General features: G+C 42.4%; 1 protein-coding gene across 1 annotated transcript; it reads left to right on the top strand.

Annotated features, from left to right (window-relative positions):
• Positions 1-122: 122 nt before the first annotated feature.
• ADSL (adenylosuccinate lyase) lies at positions 123-17,378 on the top strand. The gene is made up of 13 exons (XM_009086525.4): positions 123-332; positions 4,650-4,853; positions 5,965-6,009; positions 6,810-6,889; positions 8,602-8,773; positions 9,070-9,116; positions 9,516-9,606; positions 10,429-10,498; positions 11,872-12,019; positions 13,869-13,959; positions 14,832-14,921; positions 16,784-16,960; positions 17,230-17,378. Exons 1-13 carry the CDS (start codon positions 177-179, stop codon positions 17,314-17,316), a joined length of 1,458 nt encoding a protein of 485 aa, XP_009084773.3. The 5' UTR covers positions 123-176; the 3' UTR covers positions 17,317-17,378.
• Positions 17,379-18,901: the final 1,523 nt, after the last annotated feature.

Raw genomic sequence — 18,901 nt, 5'->3', positions numbered from 1 at the left:
GTCCCGCGGCCGCGTCGGGCTCCCTGCGGCCGCGTTGGCCTCCGGGCGCGGGGGGGCGCCGGGCCCGCCGCGGGCTCGGGGCGGGCGCGCCGAGGCCGCGGGGCGGGGCCTCTGCCCGCCCTTATCCCGCGCCGCCCGCGGGCCCCCGGCTACCCTGCGCCGCCGCCGCCGCTGCCATGGCGGCCACCGGAGAGGATCAGGACGTGATGGCGCGGTACCGCTCCCCGCTGGTGTCGCGGTACGCCAGCGCCGAGATGGCCTACAACTTCAGCGAGAGGAAGAAGTTCAGCACCTGGCGCCGCCTCTGGCTCTACCTCGCTCAGGCTGAGAAGGTAATAGCGGGACGGGTGCTGAGGGCAGAGCGGCCCGGGGCGGGGCGAGCGTGGTGCTGGGGCGTCTTCGCGTCCCGATCCCCTTAAGGGCTCTGGCGGATGAGAGGCAGGGAATCGGCCGTACCTTCCCGGAGCTACCCTCGGGAAACCGACCAGAGCAACTTTCCAGGCGCACATTTGGCGCGTTCCGGAGAGCAGCGGGGCGCTGGGGGCTTTGAGAGTTCAGGGTTATCCAGCCCTCTGTACACAATCCCTCCTGTCGCCCCTCAGCAAATCATTTCTTCTCGCCTCGCACCCTCCCCCTTGCACTTTTGCCCGCACTGTAAGATTGGTTTTGTAAAAGCTCTGCTAAGCAATCTTTGGTGAGGGGTTGCCTTTGAGCAAACAGCGATGTCCTTCCAAGCGCTCTGCTGTTTGCTTTCCAGGAGGTGTGAGGGGTGAGGTCCACTGTCCATTCAATCCGATGGCTGGCTGTCCATGCCAGCCGGACCACCCCCTGCATCTGTGGCCATTTGTTGTCAGATAGATTGTTGTCTCTTTTTTTCCGAGATAAGTTTACTTTTGGCCAAAGTGAGTAGTACATTTACCCCGCAAGTAGTTGTGATGTTTCCCGTAGGCTGAGTGCTGCAAAAAAAAAAAATAATACCACGAAAGATTGGGTACTGTGTATTATTAATTCCACTATTAGGAAGCAGCAACCGAGAGTATGTCCATATGATTGCGAGCTGTTGCGTTAGTAGAGGATGTGATGTTGAGTTTTTTAATGTGCGCTTGAAGCTGAACTTTTTTGACTTTGACTCTGGTCCTAATTAGGGATACATGTACAGCTATTATTGCATCTTAATTGAGGCACAGTCAGTTTTTAAGTTGCACTGACTTGATTCCTTATGAGTCTTACCAGGTTTTTGACAGTGAAAAAGCTGTAATGTGTTCTCCCACCCAAAAAAAAAACCACCCAAAGAAAAAAGGCACAAAACCACCCCGCTTTCTGACAGAATGGCTTTAGCTTTCACATTCAATAGGAGTCTGTTTGTTTTGTAGAGAGTCCAATTTCTGTTTTCAAAGCCCTGGGATTGTTAGAAGCAATTCACGCTCTAGGTCTGGCTGTTACTATGAGTGCAAAGGCAGAGAAGCACCATGCTGGAGAATGAACACAGTGCACAATGTCATTACCATGTTCCTTCTCCTTGAATGGATAGTATCACTACAGCAGCATTGTCAATAATATGCTGACCAAATGTGATGTTTCAGAAGCTGAAGATGCAATTATACAGCTCTGCTAAATAGGAGTCATCTTCCAAAGTACTGCATGCCTGATTTTGTCTCAGTTCAGATGCTGGAGAGAGAAGGCTGCAAATCTCATCTAGCATAGAAAGTGTCAGTGCTATGAATGCATGCTTGAGGAGCTTTGCATGATCAAAGCATGACAAACATAGTTGTATTGATTCCATCAGATAATCATCACTTTTACTTCTGTTCCAGAGCAGAATATGTGAGTTGCCCAACAGGAGAAAGCAATCTGGTTGGAAGAACCAGTTTGGGGCTTTTAGGTTTTCATTCCCAAGCCCTGAATTCCGGGCTACCCCATCTATTGGCCCTTGCTCTGCCTCCCGTTGCCACCCCAGACTTTTGTTCCCAGAAGGTAGAGATAGGTCTTACAACTTCTTGAGCTCTCTTTTCATAGTGGGAAGAGGAGACTACTATTTTTATCTGGCTTTTCATTCCAGAACAGTTTGTAATCTAATGTCAGCTCGGGTCTAAAAAGAAGGAAGAGTCAGCTACTTCCAGCACCTGTTATCTCTGTCAGTGGTCAGTTAGTTACACATACAAACAGTTTCTTTAGGTTCCTTATAGAAGATGCATAGAATTTCTATGAAAAAGAATACCCACCCAAAAACCAGGTAATAAATGAACTTTGGCAATTTACTGCAGCACATGTCCTCACTTCCAAGACATTCATGTGTTGCTTCTTGGGTCATGTTTTTGAAGATACATAGCTTATCTTTTCAGATACATTAAAAACCAAACAGTAACAAATGAACTGTGGGCAATACTTACTTTTGACTTCTGATAAATCAGATCTAGGAAGGTCTAATCTTAGGTTTTCTTTAAGTTGCAGGGAGTGGTAAGAAGACATACAGCTTAGTGATAAAATTTTAGGTAAAGCATAGGGCCAGGCAGATAGCTTCAGTATTCACTCTACTTAGTAGGTGAAATTTTCAAGTGGTCCACTTGGAGTATGTGAGATTAGACTGGAAGAATTATTTCAGTAGAGTCTGAATTTGGCAGAAAGTCTATACAGTGTTTTGCTCCTTTCATTGGGCAATAGCAGGAGTTTGAAAGAGCAGACTTAGTAAAGTGTGGGATTAGTAAGAAAAACTTCTATTTTCCCAACTGACAGTATTTAAAGTTTGGTTTAAGAGCTGAGGTGTCTGAATTTATACCCATCCCAAAACACTAGTTTAATTTTTTGAGTAAATTTCTTTGTATTATGAGTCTTCTGTTAACACTTTTTATCTTGAACTCTTGACTTAATTGTGTTTGAAAGTCAAGTACAAATTTCTTGGAGCTCTCCCTTTTCGTAGAAGTAGCTTTGACATCCTGCAGCATCAAACTGACTTACAATATGTTTTGCACATATGAAATATAAATGTTTTCTCTCTTTCTTAGTAACTCTCCATCTGTTTTTTCTGTCTAGTTCAAGTTTCATTGTTTTTCTGTCATATGTTCTTTATACTATGGACAACCCAGTCTGTGTGCAGAAGCTGTGCCACGTCATCCGCCTGTTCTGCCCCATCCTTTAGGAAAAGTGATGACCAGTCAGAGCTGTTAGAGTATCAGAATACTGGGACAGTCTCAGAAGAATGACACCCTAAAAGCACAGTCCAGAGAGTTCATCACTGACTTCCCTAACCTGTGGTGCTTTGGGGAAAACCTTGTGTTCTTCCTTATGTAGTTTTCCTGCTTGATTTTCTTAGGTACGTGGGTTTGAAGGATGTTTATTTTCTTCCTGAGGTACTGTCAGCAAACGCTCATAGGGAAGAGACTCACACATTGTTTGTGGACAGATGAGAACATCATTTGTCTTGGCACTACCCTACCTTGCACATGTCCTACATCAAGTCGTCCCTTTTGGGGGGTTATTTCTTTCCTCTCTGTATGACTGTTTTCTGTGGTCAGCTTTTCCCAAAGGATCACGGATGTCTGAGCAAGGCATGGGATTTTAATCTTGGCACAAGAATGATTGCCTGCTGAGCTGCCTGTGCTTTTAGGCAGTTGCAGTCTATACCGGTGCACCTCCAAGGCAGCAGTCTGGGGTCAGGTGCTTTTCCCCATTTAGCTGGACACTCACGGGTATGTATATGCTTGTGGCAGTGTAAGTTTGGGTGCTAATTATCTGATGAGGTCCTTGAGAACACATCTGCTTCACTTGCTGTCTTCTTCAGTTCCAGGTTCCATATCTGCAAACCATGTTTTCAGTCAGTTTGATTTTGAACAGAACCAGTTTTTTTAAATACTTTGAATCCTGGAAGCCTCCTGGTTGGTGATTTCTCATTACTCATGCACAGGACAATAGTATTTTAATTTGGAAAAAGTAGTAACACCAAGTTCATTGTGAGACTTCTAATTTCTCAGTATCACGAGAAGACATTTTTCTCATCTTAGTGGGTTGCACCAGTGTATAATCTGTGGTTGGATGCCTTTGTTCTTAAGTCAGCTTGCTAAAAAGCTCTAGCAGTTAGTTTTGAATATGAACTAGGAGCGTTCATCTCCTTCTTCGAGATGAAGTAACTGATTTCACAAGGTTTCATATTCAGTCTGAGATGAGGTACTACAGGGCTTTTGAAAAGGTACAAACATATAAAACATATACACCTTTCAGTATGTTTTAAGCCCCCTGTTTACAAGTTGTGTAGGTTTAGTTGTGGTCCAGAGAGTTTTTCCTGACACAAGCTATTTAGTCACATGTTAGCTGTATTTTTCTTTACCCAAAAGGTAAACTTCATTAAAAGACATTAAACTATACTATTTTTATATCACTTTTCCCCATGTACTTTAATTTTTGTAGTTTTCACAGGAATGTTACATGATTGAGGAAGGTACAAAGCCCAAGGGAAACATCTGAGAATGAGCACTGTCCTGTCCTATTGGAAAATGCTGGAGAGCCCTAGAATGAAAGCATTTGCTGTTACAGCTCGTTTCTACCAAATTGTCACACTTCTGGCAGATGTCACACGGGAGTAAATTATTTGAACAGCTTCTGTCTCAGTTTCTTGGTAAAGAGAAAATGCAATGGAAGTTCTTTTCCCCTTGCAGTCGCTTGGGCTTTCAATCACTGATGAGCAGATACGGGAGATGGAAGCAAATCTGGACAACATCGACTTCAAGATGGCAGCGGAGGAGGAGAAGAAGCTGCGTCACGATGTGATGGCCCACGTGCACACCTTCGCCCACTGCTGTCCGAAAGCTGCAGCCATCATCCACCTTGGAGCGACTTCCTGCTACGTAGGGGATAACACGGTAATAGTGTATTTCCAGTTCCCTGCCTGCAGAGCTGGGTAAAACAGAGCTACAGTTGTTTATTTTATATCTCTTCATAAACTTTTCTTTATAAAATATTACATGGATTTTTCAATCATTTTTGTTGATTCTACTGTTGAAGTTCATTCGGTTCTTTAACGTGGCTACCCTAAGATAGTAAGTTCCACTTGCCTTATTTCTTCTGATGTGAAGTAAAATCTATCTGGAAACTGTTCCCTAACCTCTGCTTGCATGTTAAATGTTCAAGGAGGTAAGAGGGGAGTTGCAAACAGATGAAAAAACATGTGAACTGTGTGATTTATCAGTTACCCCCCTGCGACAAGAGTTCACTGACTTACAGAACAAGGTTCATGAGCTTTCATTTGCTACTTGGAACCCCTGCATAATTCAGGGGAAAACAAGCTTTTCAGTAGAGAAGAGAATGGATGAGTGTGTTAAGTGAAAAAGGAAGTACTACGGTTCTACAGAACTGTAAAATACTTGTGAAGAACCTCATCTACAATGGAGTGCAAACTGAAGCCTTATTTCTCAGTATATGTTGCTGTTCCACTGTTCAAGCCATTGCAACTTCATAGCTGCTTTCGTTGCATGAAAAGCTGCTCTGTGATTATTTTTTCTCTTCTCCTTTGCAAACCTTTTTAGCTTTTGTGTAATATCACCTTCCTTGTGACACCTGTGCCCAGCTGTACCTCAGTTTCAAAAGGAGTAAAGACAACTGGTGCCTCATCAGCCCGCTTACTTTCCTGCTGTCTTTAGCCTACAGTCCCTGTATTTTCCACTTGGGACCATGTGATTTAGTCTGTCATTCCTTGGGCAGTCCCAAGACCTCAAAATAATCATTCATAGGTACTTGATGGAATCAGGTCTTGCACCACTTATGACTTTCCATGGACAGTATAAAAGGAACAATGGTGGATCCAGCATTTTTGTCATAAGCAAGTTCAGTGCAACCTCTATTACAAGAAGGAAAGCAAATCATTTAAGAGGAGACTTTCGAATCAACAAAGCATAGTCTGTGTCCTCTCTGAGAGAAACTGTTATGTCTGGTCCTTTAAACATGGCCCAAAGTTCCTTTCTTTGCTTCTTTCAGGATTTGATTGTCCTCCGTGATGGGTTTAACCTCCTGCTACCCAAGGTGAGAAGGTGGTTCTGCAGTGTCTCAGAACTGGGGAGCACTCATGTCCTTTTCATAGCCTGAGTTTAACTTGGATTTTCCTAAACCTTTGTGGGAAACTAGGAGTTGTCTGTCTGGGTTGTTCTCAAAAAAATGAAGTTCCCTTCCTTTCCTTTCTCAAGTCTTTTCCCCGAGCTTTTCGGCTCACGGTGGGAATTATAAGCAGCTCCTTGTTTATCTGTGCCACAGGTACTACCTAGCAATATAATTGTATTGCTTTCAGGATTATCTTAGTCTTATCCTTAGCTATATTCCTAGGAGTCTGTCAGCATTCAAGAAGCTATATAATTTTCTGAGGTCAAATAGAGCAGGAGTGTAGTGCAGTGGTGTCTATCTGACCTGAATGAGTTGGCATCCAATTTGCCCTGGACTGTATGTGTTTCAATTACACCCCAAGCAGCTTTATTTCTGACCAATTCCAGGAATAAAGAAAATATCCAAGGATGAACCAACTGCAGGATTGGGTTGGGCATGAAGATTAGACTAGTTTGAGCTCAAATCCAATGACTTGTGTGAGCTCTTGCTTGAGTCTTGTAGCAAGCAGAAATTGCATGCATGCCCTGAAAAACTGGAACACACCATATTCTACAGTTAGAGGGGGCTGCACAGTTGCCCCTCAAGGTCCATCCCTGCAGAACTGCCCCTTCCTGCACAGTGGTTTCCCTCCCGTTTTTCTCACGATATTGTGCTTAAGCATGTGAACTTCTGCTGTGTTGTTTGGGGTTATTCCACCTCTTTTCAATCCTTCCTGCTTCCACCAGCTCGCAAGGGTGATCAGCCGGCTGGCCGACTTTGCTGAGAAGTATGCTGACATGCCTGCTTTGGGCTTCACTCACTACCAGTAAGTAGCCATCAGCCTTTGCTTTCTTTTTGTTGTCTGTGCTTTGATGAAATTGACCTGCTACTGCTCTTTTGCCATCCTTTTTCCCATCTCTGACCAGTTGGTGGCTCAGAAAAGGTGCATGTGCCTGACTCCAGGCTTGCTCAGGAAATTGGACAGTTGCTTTGACTAGCTGTCAGCAGTTGCTTCAACACAGCTTCGTATAGAGGATGACTTCCAGGAAAACACAGATGTGCATGTTCCGGGCTGTTTCAAAAAAGTGTGACTGGGCATTGCACTAAGACTGTCTTCCAGTCAGATTTTCCGCTGCAGCCTAGAAAGTTTTGTTAATTAAACTTGTTACTACAGATGCTGAGTCAAAGGATAATGAGATCTGGGTGCTTCTGTTCTTGGGGTAGTTTAATCTCCTGCTTCATGAAGACTGTTTTCAGAAGCAAATAAACTATACCATGAGTTAAGCCTGGGTCTTCTACCCCAGTGATATGGAGCAGCAGAGGCAGGGAAATTAAGCACAGGTCGTGTCAGACTTCAACATTTCTCCCAAAGGACAGTGAAAGCATCAGGTCAGGTCTCTGATCTGTCATCTTGCTGTATGTGCAGTGTCGGTTCCATCAGCTCTAGTCCTACAGCCCTCTTCATCTACAGCTCTTTGGAGGAGTATCTCTGCTAATTTTATTTGGGCTTTTGGAAAGAGGACAGAGGAGTGTCCAAGAAGTGTATACAAGGTGTCTCAGCCTTTTCTGAGTCGTTTGTCAGCAGGACCTTTACTCCATTCACAATCACATCCATGTTTTCCCTAGCCTTCCCTTTTCCTGCTTATGTACTTGCAGAGGCCTATCTTGTTGCCTTTCACATGCCGTATTAAATTCATCCAGGTGGGTTTTGGCTTTCCTTGCCCAGTCTCTGCAGTGTTGAATAGTTTCTTTGTATTCCTTCTGGATCCCCTGTCCCTGCTTCCAGATCATACAAGCTTCCTTTTTATGTCTGAGCTTAATCAGGAGCACATTGTTCATGTGTGTATGGTTTTTTGAAGTAGTATAGAGGTTTCCTTTGGAGTTCATGTGGATAATTGGAAATATTTCACTTTCTGGAGAGTGATTTCCAGAAACATCCCTGTTTTTGCCTCAAAGCATTTTCAGGGGGACCAAAGTGTAGCTGAAGTTTGCAGTTACTTATTCCAAGGTAGAGGTCTTACAAGCAGTGTTGGCTGACAGCATCATTGAAGTGTGTTTGCCCAGAGGCTGAGGAACACATTTTTATAAATAAGAAGGAAAGGTTCCTGAGAGAAATAATTTAAAATCACAAGGGGAGTGCAGATGTCTGTGTGCTGAGAAGTTCACACCAGTGCTGTAAGTCAGCCAGGGTGTCCCCCATGCTCCAGATGAGCAGAATTGGGATGGGGGGCAGATGCACCCCAGTCTGGCACAGCCCCTGCAGGCCGGCAGGGGGCGCCCGCCTGGCATTTGGACACAGAATTGCTGTTTTCTGGTAATGTAATTCCATCTAATTCCTGAAAGGAATGATTACATCTTCAGTACCATTTACTGCTGACATTGGTACATCCTTCTGCCTAAGCCAAATCCTGTTAATTTCTGCTCAAATGAGTCAATATAATTGAATCTGTAGGGAACTCTTAATGGCAAGCTCAGCAATGAAGTGTGGTGCTTGGGCAAATCCTCAATGAGTCATGTTGTGTTCTTGATTGTTTTTAGACCTGCCCAGCTCACCACTGTGGGGAAACGCTGCTGCTTGTGGATTCAAGACTTGTGCATGGACCTGCAGAACCTGGAGCGGGCTCGGGATGACCTGCGCTTCCGGGGTGTGAAAGGCACCACTGGCACTCAAGCCAGCTTCTTGCAGCTCTTTGAGGGAGACCACAGTAAAGTACGTCAGACAGCCCAGGGTGCAGACATACAGTCTTGGCAATTTTCGGCTCTGGAATGCTGTTTTCTTTGAGAGAACATGGAAATTCTCGCATTAAATTTACAAAGTCACCCTGATCCCTCTGGGGCTCATTGACAAGGCTCTTTGAAAGTAAGAAGCATTTGGGAAGGGATGTTTCACAGAAAGTAAAAGATTTTTTGACAGTAAACTGAGAAAAGCAAAGACCATTTTTACTCTTGCTGACCTTGCTGAGTTGTATTTTGAGCTCTGGTTTTTTTTTTTCACTTCACCCCAAGGTTGAAGAACTGGACAGATTAGTGACTGAGAAGGCAGGATTCAAGCGGTATGTAACACACATTCCTAGCAATGTGTGACTCCTGCTGATAGTGTTGGCCCAGGTTCCCCTGGCTGCCAAACCAACATCTGTGCTGCTGTTCACTTATCCCCCTTGCCATCTTCCATTCCTAGTTGCATTTTCCTGCATGAAACTTCACCTTGTAAATAGGCCGCTTCTTCTTGTCTCCCTGTCAAAGCACAGCTGTCCCTTTTCCCCTGTTTACCTCTCTCCCACCTGCATGCTGCCCCAAGAAACTGACAGCTTGAATCCAAAGTTGTTCTCATCCGAGCAGAATGACAGAGCCATGACAGAGCCTCCACTTCAAGAGCCATGTCACCGCTTGCTCAAAGTCTTGCAGTATTGTTGTGTCTGGCTGCAGCACTCAACTTCTGTGCGTATTTCTAGGGCTTACATGGTCACCGGGCAGACCTACAGTCGCAAGGTGGATATTGGAGTCCTGGCTGTGCTGGCCAGTCTGGGGGCTTCTATACACAAGGTGAGCACCCTGGTTGTATACATTGGGAAGAGGGAGAAATGTTTCAGATCTTGAAGAAAAGGTGCTTTGGTGCAGAATGCTCTGCTCAAGAAATATTGGTGTTCCTTGTTCAGCTGTCTTCTTTGTGATCATGAAAATTCACCACTAGGTACGTGCCTAATACTTAAATCTAAAGATCTTAAAACCAAAGTGACAAATAAAGCAAGTTAACTGAGCAGATTCTAAAATAGGTTAACAACTCCCACACCAGATATTAGTCCAATCTATGCTAAATAGATCCAATTAGAGTAAATGTCTTTCCTAGTGGTGTATGAGTTCTTAAATTTCACCATTTCCTCCTAGTTAATTGCCTTTCTGATAATGGTGTTCTTCTCTCTGTCCTTGTGGATTCTTTTCATTGATTTATCTCTGTTCCCTCCTTCCTCCTCTTGGGCTAAAGTGATCTGTGGTATTTTCTTCTGTTTTGGTTTTTTCCCAGTTCAGTGAGCACACATTATCTGTGTTTGCAAATCACCGTGCAAGTTTGTTATGCATTTTCAGTGTTCTCTTCTGATGTGTCTTCCATTCCCTACAAACATTTGCCCTTGTTGGAGTCCTGTTCCCATCTAATCCAGTGGGCATGCTGCTTTCTGTGTTGTCTTGACAAACATTTTTAGGCCAGGAAGTATGATTGCAGTATCAATTTTTTTGTCAAATTTTCCACTGCCCCCAGTTTACTTCTTGCACATAGATGCAAAGGTTCTCCAAGAGCACAAACACTAAGATACATTGGTGGGTATCAGTTTGGTTCTGTTTTGTTAATTTCTCATGCTTGCTTTCTAGATTTGCACTGACATTCGTCTTTTGGCCAACCTGAAGGAGATAGAGGAGCCTTTTGAGAAAGACCAGATTGGTAAGGGATGAGAAAATTTTCCTGGACTGGCATATGTGTCTTTTCATTTATGTTGGTGTGGCCTTTTAAACAAACTTAGAAATGTCAGTGACAGAATTTGCTTTAAATTAACTGGAGTTGACATTGTTAGTATTTTCAATCCTTTTAAAAGAAAAAGACAGGAGGGGAGGAGGGAAGGAAAAAGAAAAAACACCTTACCCAAAGGTTTCTAAAAGATTTCTACCTAAAGGAAATTAATTAATTAAAATCAGATTTGTATTTGTGCCCTCCCTTTGTTTGTGGGGAGAGCAGGAGTAGCCATGTGTGTCTCATTGCTTAGAGAGGCAGACCTGGATCTGAGGCGTGCTTCATGTTTTCCTGTCCTCATGAGGCTGACTGGAAAGTAGGTTTTGAGCCTAACTCAGCATTTTGATCTTTATAAGCAAACAAATTAGGAACAATGAAACTAGGGTGGACCCTTGCACCCTTGCCAGAAGAACACCAATGATGTGATTCTGACACTGTTAGAAAAGGAAAAGGAAATGTAGCATTTTAGCTCTTGGCTGAAAGAAAGTTTGGGTCCATTAAATAGTTGTATAGAATTGAATCAGTGACTTAAGGCTTAGTCCTATCTGGTACTTGTACCATTCTACATTCTGTGGATAATTTTAATACCCATTCACTAGAACAACAGGCAGCAATGTAAGCATCTGACTTGGAAGGACAGTGTTACTGAGCAGATGGAGGCTCCAACAGGGCTAAGATTGCCATGGGTAGCCTAGAGAGATGGTGCTAAAAACTACATTTAAAAGTACAACTATTTGTCCCTTTTATGCGGTAGTACTTCTGTTTTGCAGAATTGCAAAAATGTAATCTCACTTTTTCTTTGCCCACATTTAGATGTTTCTGATCTGAAGGGGAAAATGGTGGTGTCATTTTTGTTATTCTAGAAAATCGTTGTATGTTGAAGCTTTAGTCAAAACTATGATGTCACCCTGTTTTTTTAAGATTTTCTAAGCTTTCTGGTGTTTACATTCTTATAACAAACTGTCTCACACACTTTCTGTAAATAACTTATTGTTTTGCATTCTTTTATGGAAGAAGAGAAATTTGATAAGACTGTTCATTTGTCCAGTGTCATTGGAGAGGTGGCACTTTCACCTTCCAATCCACTGTCACTTTTAGAGAACTGTAAATGTTAGAGTCAGAAAATAAACTTCTCCTTTTGTTCACCTTGAGAGCAGCAGTGTGTGCCCTCATGTTGTTTCGTGTCCTATAGTGACACTACGATTCCTGACACATATTTCTTTCCTGGGGGAGGACCTTCATCTCTTCTCCCTGCATGCAGCACTCCTTCTGTTGCCCTGTTTGCATCCCTGTTCCTGCTTTGCCAGGCTCGAGTGCGATGCCCTACAAGAGGAACCCGATGCGCTCGGAGCGCTGCTGCAGCCTCGCGCGGCACCTGATGACGCTGGTGATGGATCCCCTGCAGACGGCCGCCGTGCAGTGGTTTGAGCGGACACTGGATGACAGTGCCAACAGGTCTGTTCACATTCTGCTCTGCAGGGGGCCTTATGCAGAAAGGTCCTCTGGCCTCTGCAGAAAATACTGCCTTTAAACTAAACCCAGAGGATACCACCTTGACAAAAAGCAGTCTCAGTAGAACCTAGAGACTACAAACTGGCTTCCTCTGTACCATCAGATAAAAACTGTCAGGTTCTTTCTAATGTCAAGATCTTTTGTAAAGTAAACCAGCAGTGAAAGGGAGAGATACAGAAGCCAAGGTGATAAATTGCTTTCATAGTCTTCCTGTTTCAATAGCACAGTATTACAATACTCACAATTCTCAAATTCTCCTCCTTATTTTGGATGCAGTTTTTTGACCCTGCTCTTTTTTTTTTCACTTTTTCAAGAATAGTCCAATACCTTAACCCTCCAAATAATCTAAAAAAACATATTTTAATTTTGAAAAATATTCTTTACAAGAATTAGATCCTGGAGAAAGAGCACAATTACTATACTTTTTTAAAAGTTTCATGAAAATCTGTGCAGGTCTTTAGGATATTGGTTAGCCAATTTTGCTTTTTTTTATAATTCTTCAGTGCAACTATTTTGAGTTTAGCAGAAGTTGTCTACAATTATTTTCAAGTAAATTACAGCAATTAAATTCAATGCTTCCATCTTTTATTTGGTACTAAATTGCATAAAGCTCATACCTGCCTTTGAAACGTTTTAGTTTCAAAGTCATATTCTGTTGCAGAATTTGATCTCTTAGAATCTTAGAAATCTCTAGACTTCTAAGGTATGGCACCTGTGAGACAATGAACAGCAGCAGTTTTGGCTTAATTGATGCTAGATTAGCATTAATATTGCTGACAAGAATGTTATTTTTAAAATGTCTCCACAAACGTAATACCTGCAGAGCATTTCGTGAAAAAATAGAGGATTTTTTCCCAGAGGGACCTTACTCCACAGCTGCTACTCTCATTAAAAAAAGAGCTGCATAGGCAGCAGAAAACAATGTAAATTTAAGCAATTGCATACTGGTTGATATGGTGTTTTTATTTCCCAATAGATACCAAATGCTGAGAGATGTACTGGAATGTTTAAAATTTTATTTTCATCTCATCTAATAGAAAGACTAATCTGTCCACTTCATTAACCAGTTATAAAAGTCTGTGCTCTTGTTAAATCTACAGTGTTTTGAAGGAAAACAAGCCAGAGAAAGTTCAATCAATCTACAATCCAGCAAAGTTGTTTTAAGGCACTGTGATAGAATTGGAGGGCTTAGATGTAGCACAAGGTTCAAGAACTAGGATATTTTAAAAGATGACAGATTAGGATGGGCCAGGCCCTGCTGTCACAGATGTATGATGCTATGTTTGCTGCACTGTGATGCAGAGCATTTTGCCTGATACAGCTCAGGCCCCACTACTCCTCGTTTCCCTCCTTTGCTTTTTGTCAGGAGCCTCCTTTGTGACCAGGAGCTGGTTTCTTGGAGGAAGCCCTCACCAAATGCATGGATCCCCTTGGAAATTCCCCAGTCAGCACAGCCAGGCATAGCATGACATGCATGCAGCATGTCTTACAGTTGGAGGGTAGGATCAGTAGTAGACGCTTCAGCAAAGAACACATAGGGGAAGATCCTGCAGATTGCTGCCCTGTTTCCTGTCTGTGTAAGCACTGAATTATCCTGGAGCATTCTGTGTGTGCCTTCACCCTTTTCCCTCTCTACTGACCAAAAAGGAAAAAAAAAAAAAAAAAAGGGAACAGCTCTAGTGGTAGGCCACAGTAGTGCTATGTAGAGCATTATTTACAGCAGCTGAAGGATCTGAGGTGGGCTGGAATGGCTTTGTGGCTGACCAGGGCTCTGGGTATGTGTGTCCCACAGGCGTGTCTGTCTGGCTGAGGCTTTCCTCACAGCTGACATCATTCTGAGTACACTGCAGAATGTCTCCGAGGGACTTGTGGTGTATCCAAAGGTAAAGCAGGAGATAATGGACCTCCTTGGTAATGCTACAACTGTGACAAAGTGTACAAAAATGCTCCCACTCCAAGAATTACGTTTTTATGTTAGTTCAAATGGTTTCTGAATTTTGCTCTATTCTTGCCATATTCTTACTGTTGTAAGGACTTACATTAGGGGCCTCTTGTGAGGCCAATAATAGAGTAAATACAAAACTTGTCACAAAGGATATTTTTCCCTGAATTACAGAACAGATCTGTAGAACTTAGCAGGAAAAGTTACTGTCTAGACAGACCTCATCCAGTCCTGGAACTTACTACAGGTTAAAAAAAACTATTGGACATCTTTTCAAACTAATGTCTGGTACAAGATATGGCTTCTAAGTATTATCGACTTCAATATTTGGATTTCCAGACCGAAGCTCAAAATGACGATGTGTCTTTGCATCATGGGGACAAATTTTTTATCAGGGCCTGTTATAATAGGACAAGGGGTAATGGTTTTAAACTGACAGAGGGACAATTCAGATGATAGAGGAAAGAAGTTTTATTACAAAGAGGGTGGTGAAACACTAGAATAGGTTACCCAGAGAGGTGGTGGATGCCCCATCACTGGAAACATTCAGCATCAGGTAGGACAGGGCTCTGAGCAAACTGATCTCATTGAAGATGTCACTACTCATTGCAGGTGGTTAAACTAGATTTAAAGGTCACTTCCAACCCAAACTCTTCTGTGATTCTGTCACCATTGTCCAGTCCCAGAGATTCAACGGGAGAAGAAAAAAAAACTTCACTGCAAAGTTTTCAGTTGTCTATAGACTTTCTATAACGCTGTTTCTTTTTTTCCTGTTTTTTTTTTTTTTTTTTTTTTTTTGTGTGTGTGTTTAAGGTGATTGAGAGAAGGATCCGGCAGGAGCTGCCATTCATGGCCACAGAGAATATAATCATGGCAATGGTGAAGGCTGGAGGCAATCGTCAGGTACAAATGAAGTGTCCAAATTACCTTTGTTTACAGCCTGGTGTTTGTCTCCTGAGAAACAAATGTATCTGGGCTCTTGTCCTATCTGACCTTTCTCCGCTTTTCACCTGCTCCCGCAGAGTTATTACACTGGTGCTGCAAAGCCAGGCTCTGCTCTCTGAGGGGAGAGCACTTGTGGAGATCCCTATTTTCTGTTAGGAGCACTGTGTGTTTGGGCTAATCTGGCTGGCTGTGCTGGAGAAGAGGGAGACCTATTTTTATGTTTGATACTAGTAGGCGTTTTCCTTTTTTAAGTGTTTGAAGGAACTTGGAACCCAGGCCAGGCTTCTTTAAATGGAACATCTTGGCAGTTGGCTACCTTATAAATTAAAAGAGGATGAATCAGTACTGTTAACAAAAAAAGCAAGTAAGACCATTCTGAATCACTCATTCATGTGTCATTCTTCCCTAACTCAGTACAGTATATTAATCAATTTATTCATAGTCTTTCATTCAGCTTCCTGTGTTCAAGCAAACTGTAATTAAGTATTTTCCTTAGTAAATAAACCCAGACACAATTAGATTATATTTCCTTATCATTTCATTTCACAGTTCACGTCAAAATTGATAATCAAATTTCCATCTTAATGAAACACCTTATTTTCATTTACCTTTTAGATAATAATTTTTCCTTCTATGATTATTTCCACATCAAGGATAGAAGTGAAACTTGCAAGAACAATGAAAGGGTTTGAAAGAAGCTTTGAGCAGAATATATGTGGTTTCAGTTTTCTGAAACAGTTGTGGCAAGTCACCCATTATATTAGTGAGGAAACATCCTTTTTTCCCTCCTTTGGGGTCAGTGAGTAAGCTTCCTGACTATGCGTTATTATTAAATGCATTAAGGGTCACATCATGTGAATCACATTCTGCGATTCATTTGTGTCTCTTGTTGACCTGCCTTCTTCCTGGTGATGTTTAGTTACATACCCATAGGGCTTAGTACCTTTGTAGAAGGTGTTCATATTCACATTCATATGTTCTGGTTTTGTGTTCTGGGAGCTTTGGAACAGCACATTTTCTAGGCTTGCTCACCTCATAGCACTAAAACTCACTTCCTTTCCCCACTACTAAACATATCCCTCCCCTAAATATCCAGAAGATAGATGTGTTCACCTGAGGCAGGTCAGTGGTGAAGCAAAATGACGTTTGGATAGAGGAAGCAGGATTATTTTTGTCCCAATTGTAGATCAAGGATAATACATTTAAGGAGAAGTTCCCTGCCTAGCTGTAAATGCAGTCACATGGCTGTATTTTAGGACCAGCATGGCAAAATCTGATTTTGTTGGTGATACCTGACTACATTTGGGTTCCCTTGTTCGTACCAGTTGATTCCAAAGGAATGGGCTTTTTTCCTCAGTCTATCCTTATGTAGGCCATGGTTTGCAAAGTCTCACTGCTTGTTAAGTTGGACAGATTATTTTCTTTTCCCTTTTCAAAATCTGTAGAGGTTTTACATTATTTAAAATTGGGGGAGAAAAAACAACCAAACCCTAGAATGACTCCTAAGAGTATTTGGGAAATTTGAAGAAGTATAAATTATTCCAGTGTCATTAGTTTATGTTATAGTTCAACAGGGAATGTATGTGACATTCAGACTGTTTTAGCCTCAAAGGGCAGATGTGAAAGGATGAAGAAAATCTTCTTTTAATGTAGTGGCACGTGAAGTACTGCAGTCAAAACTGCATCTTCTTTTTGCACTCTCCAGGGCAATACACTTAGATATTTTTTCCTCCCACCCAAGTTGGTGAGATGAACATGTCCTGTCAATAGCAATGGACTGACTTATTTCTTTTTCTATCTTCCTCTCTCTGTATTTACAGGATTGCCATGAGAAAATCCGTGTTCTCTCTCAGCAAGCAGCAGCTGTTGTGAAACAGGAAGGGGGTGATAATGACTTCATTGCCCGTGTCCGTGCTGATCCTTACTTCACCCCTATCCATAAACAACTTGAAAGCCTGTTGGATCCCTCCTCCTTCACTGGACGTGCTCCTCAACAGGTAAAGCAGTGGAAAGAGGCTGTGGGTTGGAGTGCAATGTGTAGTTTAATCCTGCCTCCTTTTGTATCTAATATGTACACTGTTTGCTACAGAGTGTACATATTATCTAACTCTAGCTGTACTACTAAGGAGAAGACACATTTGTCTCCTTCGATTTCCTTGGCTTTCTTGTGTCTTTGTGAAAGAGAGACCCCAGTGAGACAAGCAGGTCCAAATGGGAAGGAGGAGGCAAGTCCTTTTCCTAATTTTATTTTTCTCATCTTGAACAGGTGGCAAAGTTCCTGAAGGATGAAGTTCGACCGGCACTGATTCCATACCAAAGCAAGATGGGTGGGAAAGTTGAACTGGCACTTTAGGTATAGTCTGCAAATGTGTGTGAGCACAGGAAGATAATAAAAGCCTTATTGACCCAGGTCTATTTACTGTGTCACGTTATTTTGGTTCTCTGCAGTACATTTAGGCCCCAGAGCTTAGAGCCACGTTGATTTCAGTTCCTATGGAGGTCGAGCCTCTGTCTATAGTGTGCTGAGTTACTGAGAAACGCTCAGTTGTGACAAGGTAACCTAATCACAGCACCTTCACTGGCCCCTCACAGAGCACTGCCAGCTGTTAAAGAGCAATGCCTGGTGCTGCCTGACATTCTTGTAGGACTGACTTGTTGAAGAGCAGAGGTAAGGGGGACTGAGCCCACCCCATTTTCATCTTTCTTTCCATGCCCTGAAACTTTCTCCACAGGTGTCTCAAAAGTTGACAAGTTTATCCTGGCTTTCAGACTACTGTGACTTGGGAAGCAAACAGGCCAAAATATTAGAAATAATGAAAGAGGAAGGCCATGGAACTTCATGGCTCATCAAACTGGTGCTCCTTCAGTGCTCCTTTCCTAATTTAATACTGTAGCTGTGGCTCTGTAGCTTCTGAAAATCATATTTACAGGTGTTGGTAAGAAACCAGTCATTGTGTTCTGGTTGTGATTGTGGTCCTTGGCTGTAGGTGCTTGATAATGAGTGGCAGGTGGACTCTGGCATGTGAAAGTTTTGTCTGATAAGGAAAGAAAAAAGATACTGGAATTCACTGAATGCCAGAGAAATTCAAGACCTTCAGTTTTATTTCTGACATGAATGATCTGTTTTGTAATGTCTGTGCTTTACTGGACGTTTAGTAGTGGATCAAATTCTTTTCCCTTTGACTTAATCTGGAATAATTCTTCTTCCAGTGTTATTATATCACAGAGCATTTCTTCTGCTTCAGTGCAGTAGAAAAGCTCTCTCTCTGGCCTCCTATTTATTCAGACCCTCAGAGGTGACTTAATAAAGATTACTTGATGATTTTTGAAGTGTGGTTGCTCAAGAGAATTTTAAAAAGCAGAAATAACTGAAGGAGGCTACCTGCTGTCCTTTAGGTCATCATTGTTGAAAGAGGTTTTAAAAATACTGTATGCTTCAATAAGGCTTGTCTTTATTAATTAGTTGAGAGCAGTGGGAAGCTTCAGGGTGTGATCTTCTTCCATCAAGATTGCTCTGGCTTTACCTTGCCCCTAGAATATGGCATTCAAAATGTCTCAAACATTTGGGAGTTTGATGGTGTTTAAAACATTTTGGTTGCTTGTGCTATTAACATTTAATTAGCCATCTGTTTGAAAAGGATAACTCTAACTGAACCCTCATCATTTTCAGGCTATTACTCAAACTGATATAGCCAAGAAAGAAAACAGACAGATGCATGTGTCCTCCTTTTTTGGTCCTCTTTCCTTCTTACAAAAAACCAAGCAACCCTGTGTGGAGAGGGGGAACAGTATTTTTTCTCATCATTGCAAATAAATATTTGTCAGGTAGAGACAGCCAGCTGTGAGCTATTGGACTTGTTTTCCTGGAAATTCTAAAATGAGTAACAGTGATACAGAGAAAAAGTCATCCTCCTAGAAAACTGGCATGATAAATCCTT

The sequence above is a fragment of the Serinus canaria genome, chromosome 1A, assembly GCF_022539315.1.
Source record: "Serinus canaria isolate serCan28SL12 chromosome 1A, serCan2020, whole genome shotgun sequence".
In the NCBI taxonomy this organism is placed as follows: Eukaryota; Metazoa; Chordata; class Aves; order Passeriformes; family Fringillidae; genus Serinus; species Serinus canaria.
The sequence above is the reverse complement of the archived record's forward strand: the minus strand, read 5'-3'. Positions and strand labels throughout refer to the sequence as shown.

Bases quoted from the DNA above. Each gene is read 5' to 3' on its own strand.
- ADSL (XM_009086525.4), top strand. From the start codon at position 177: ATGGCGGCCACCGGAGAGGATCAGGACGTGATGGCGCGGTACCGCTCC. The intron at 8,774-9,069 runs GTACGTCAGACA...CTTCACCCCAAG, and splicing joins TTGAGGGAGACCACAGTAAA to GTTGAAGAACTGGACAGATT. The intron at 9,607-10,428 runs GTGAGCACCCTG...CTTGCTTTCTAG, and splicing joins TGGGGGCTTCTATACACAAG to ATTTGCACTGACATTCGTCT.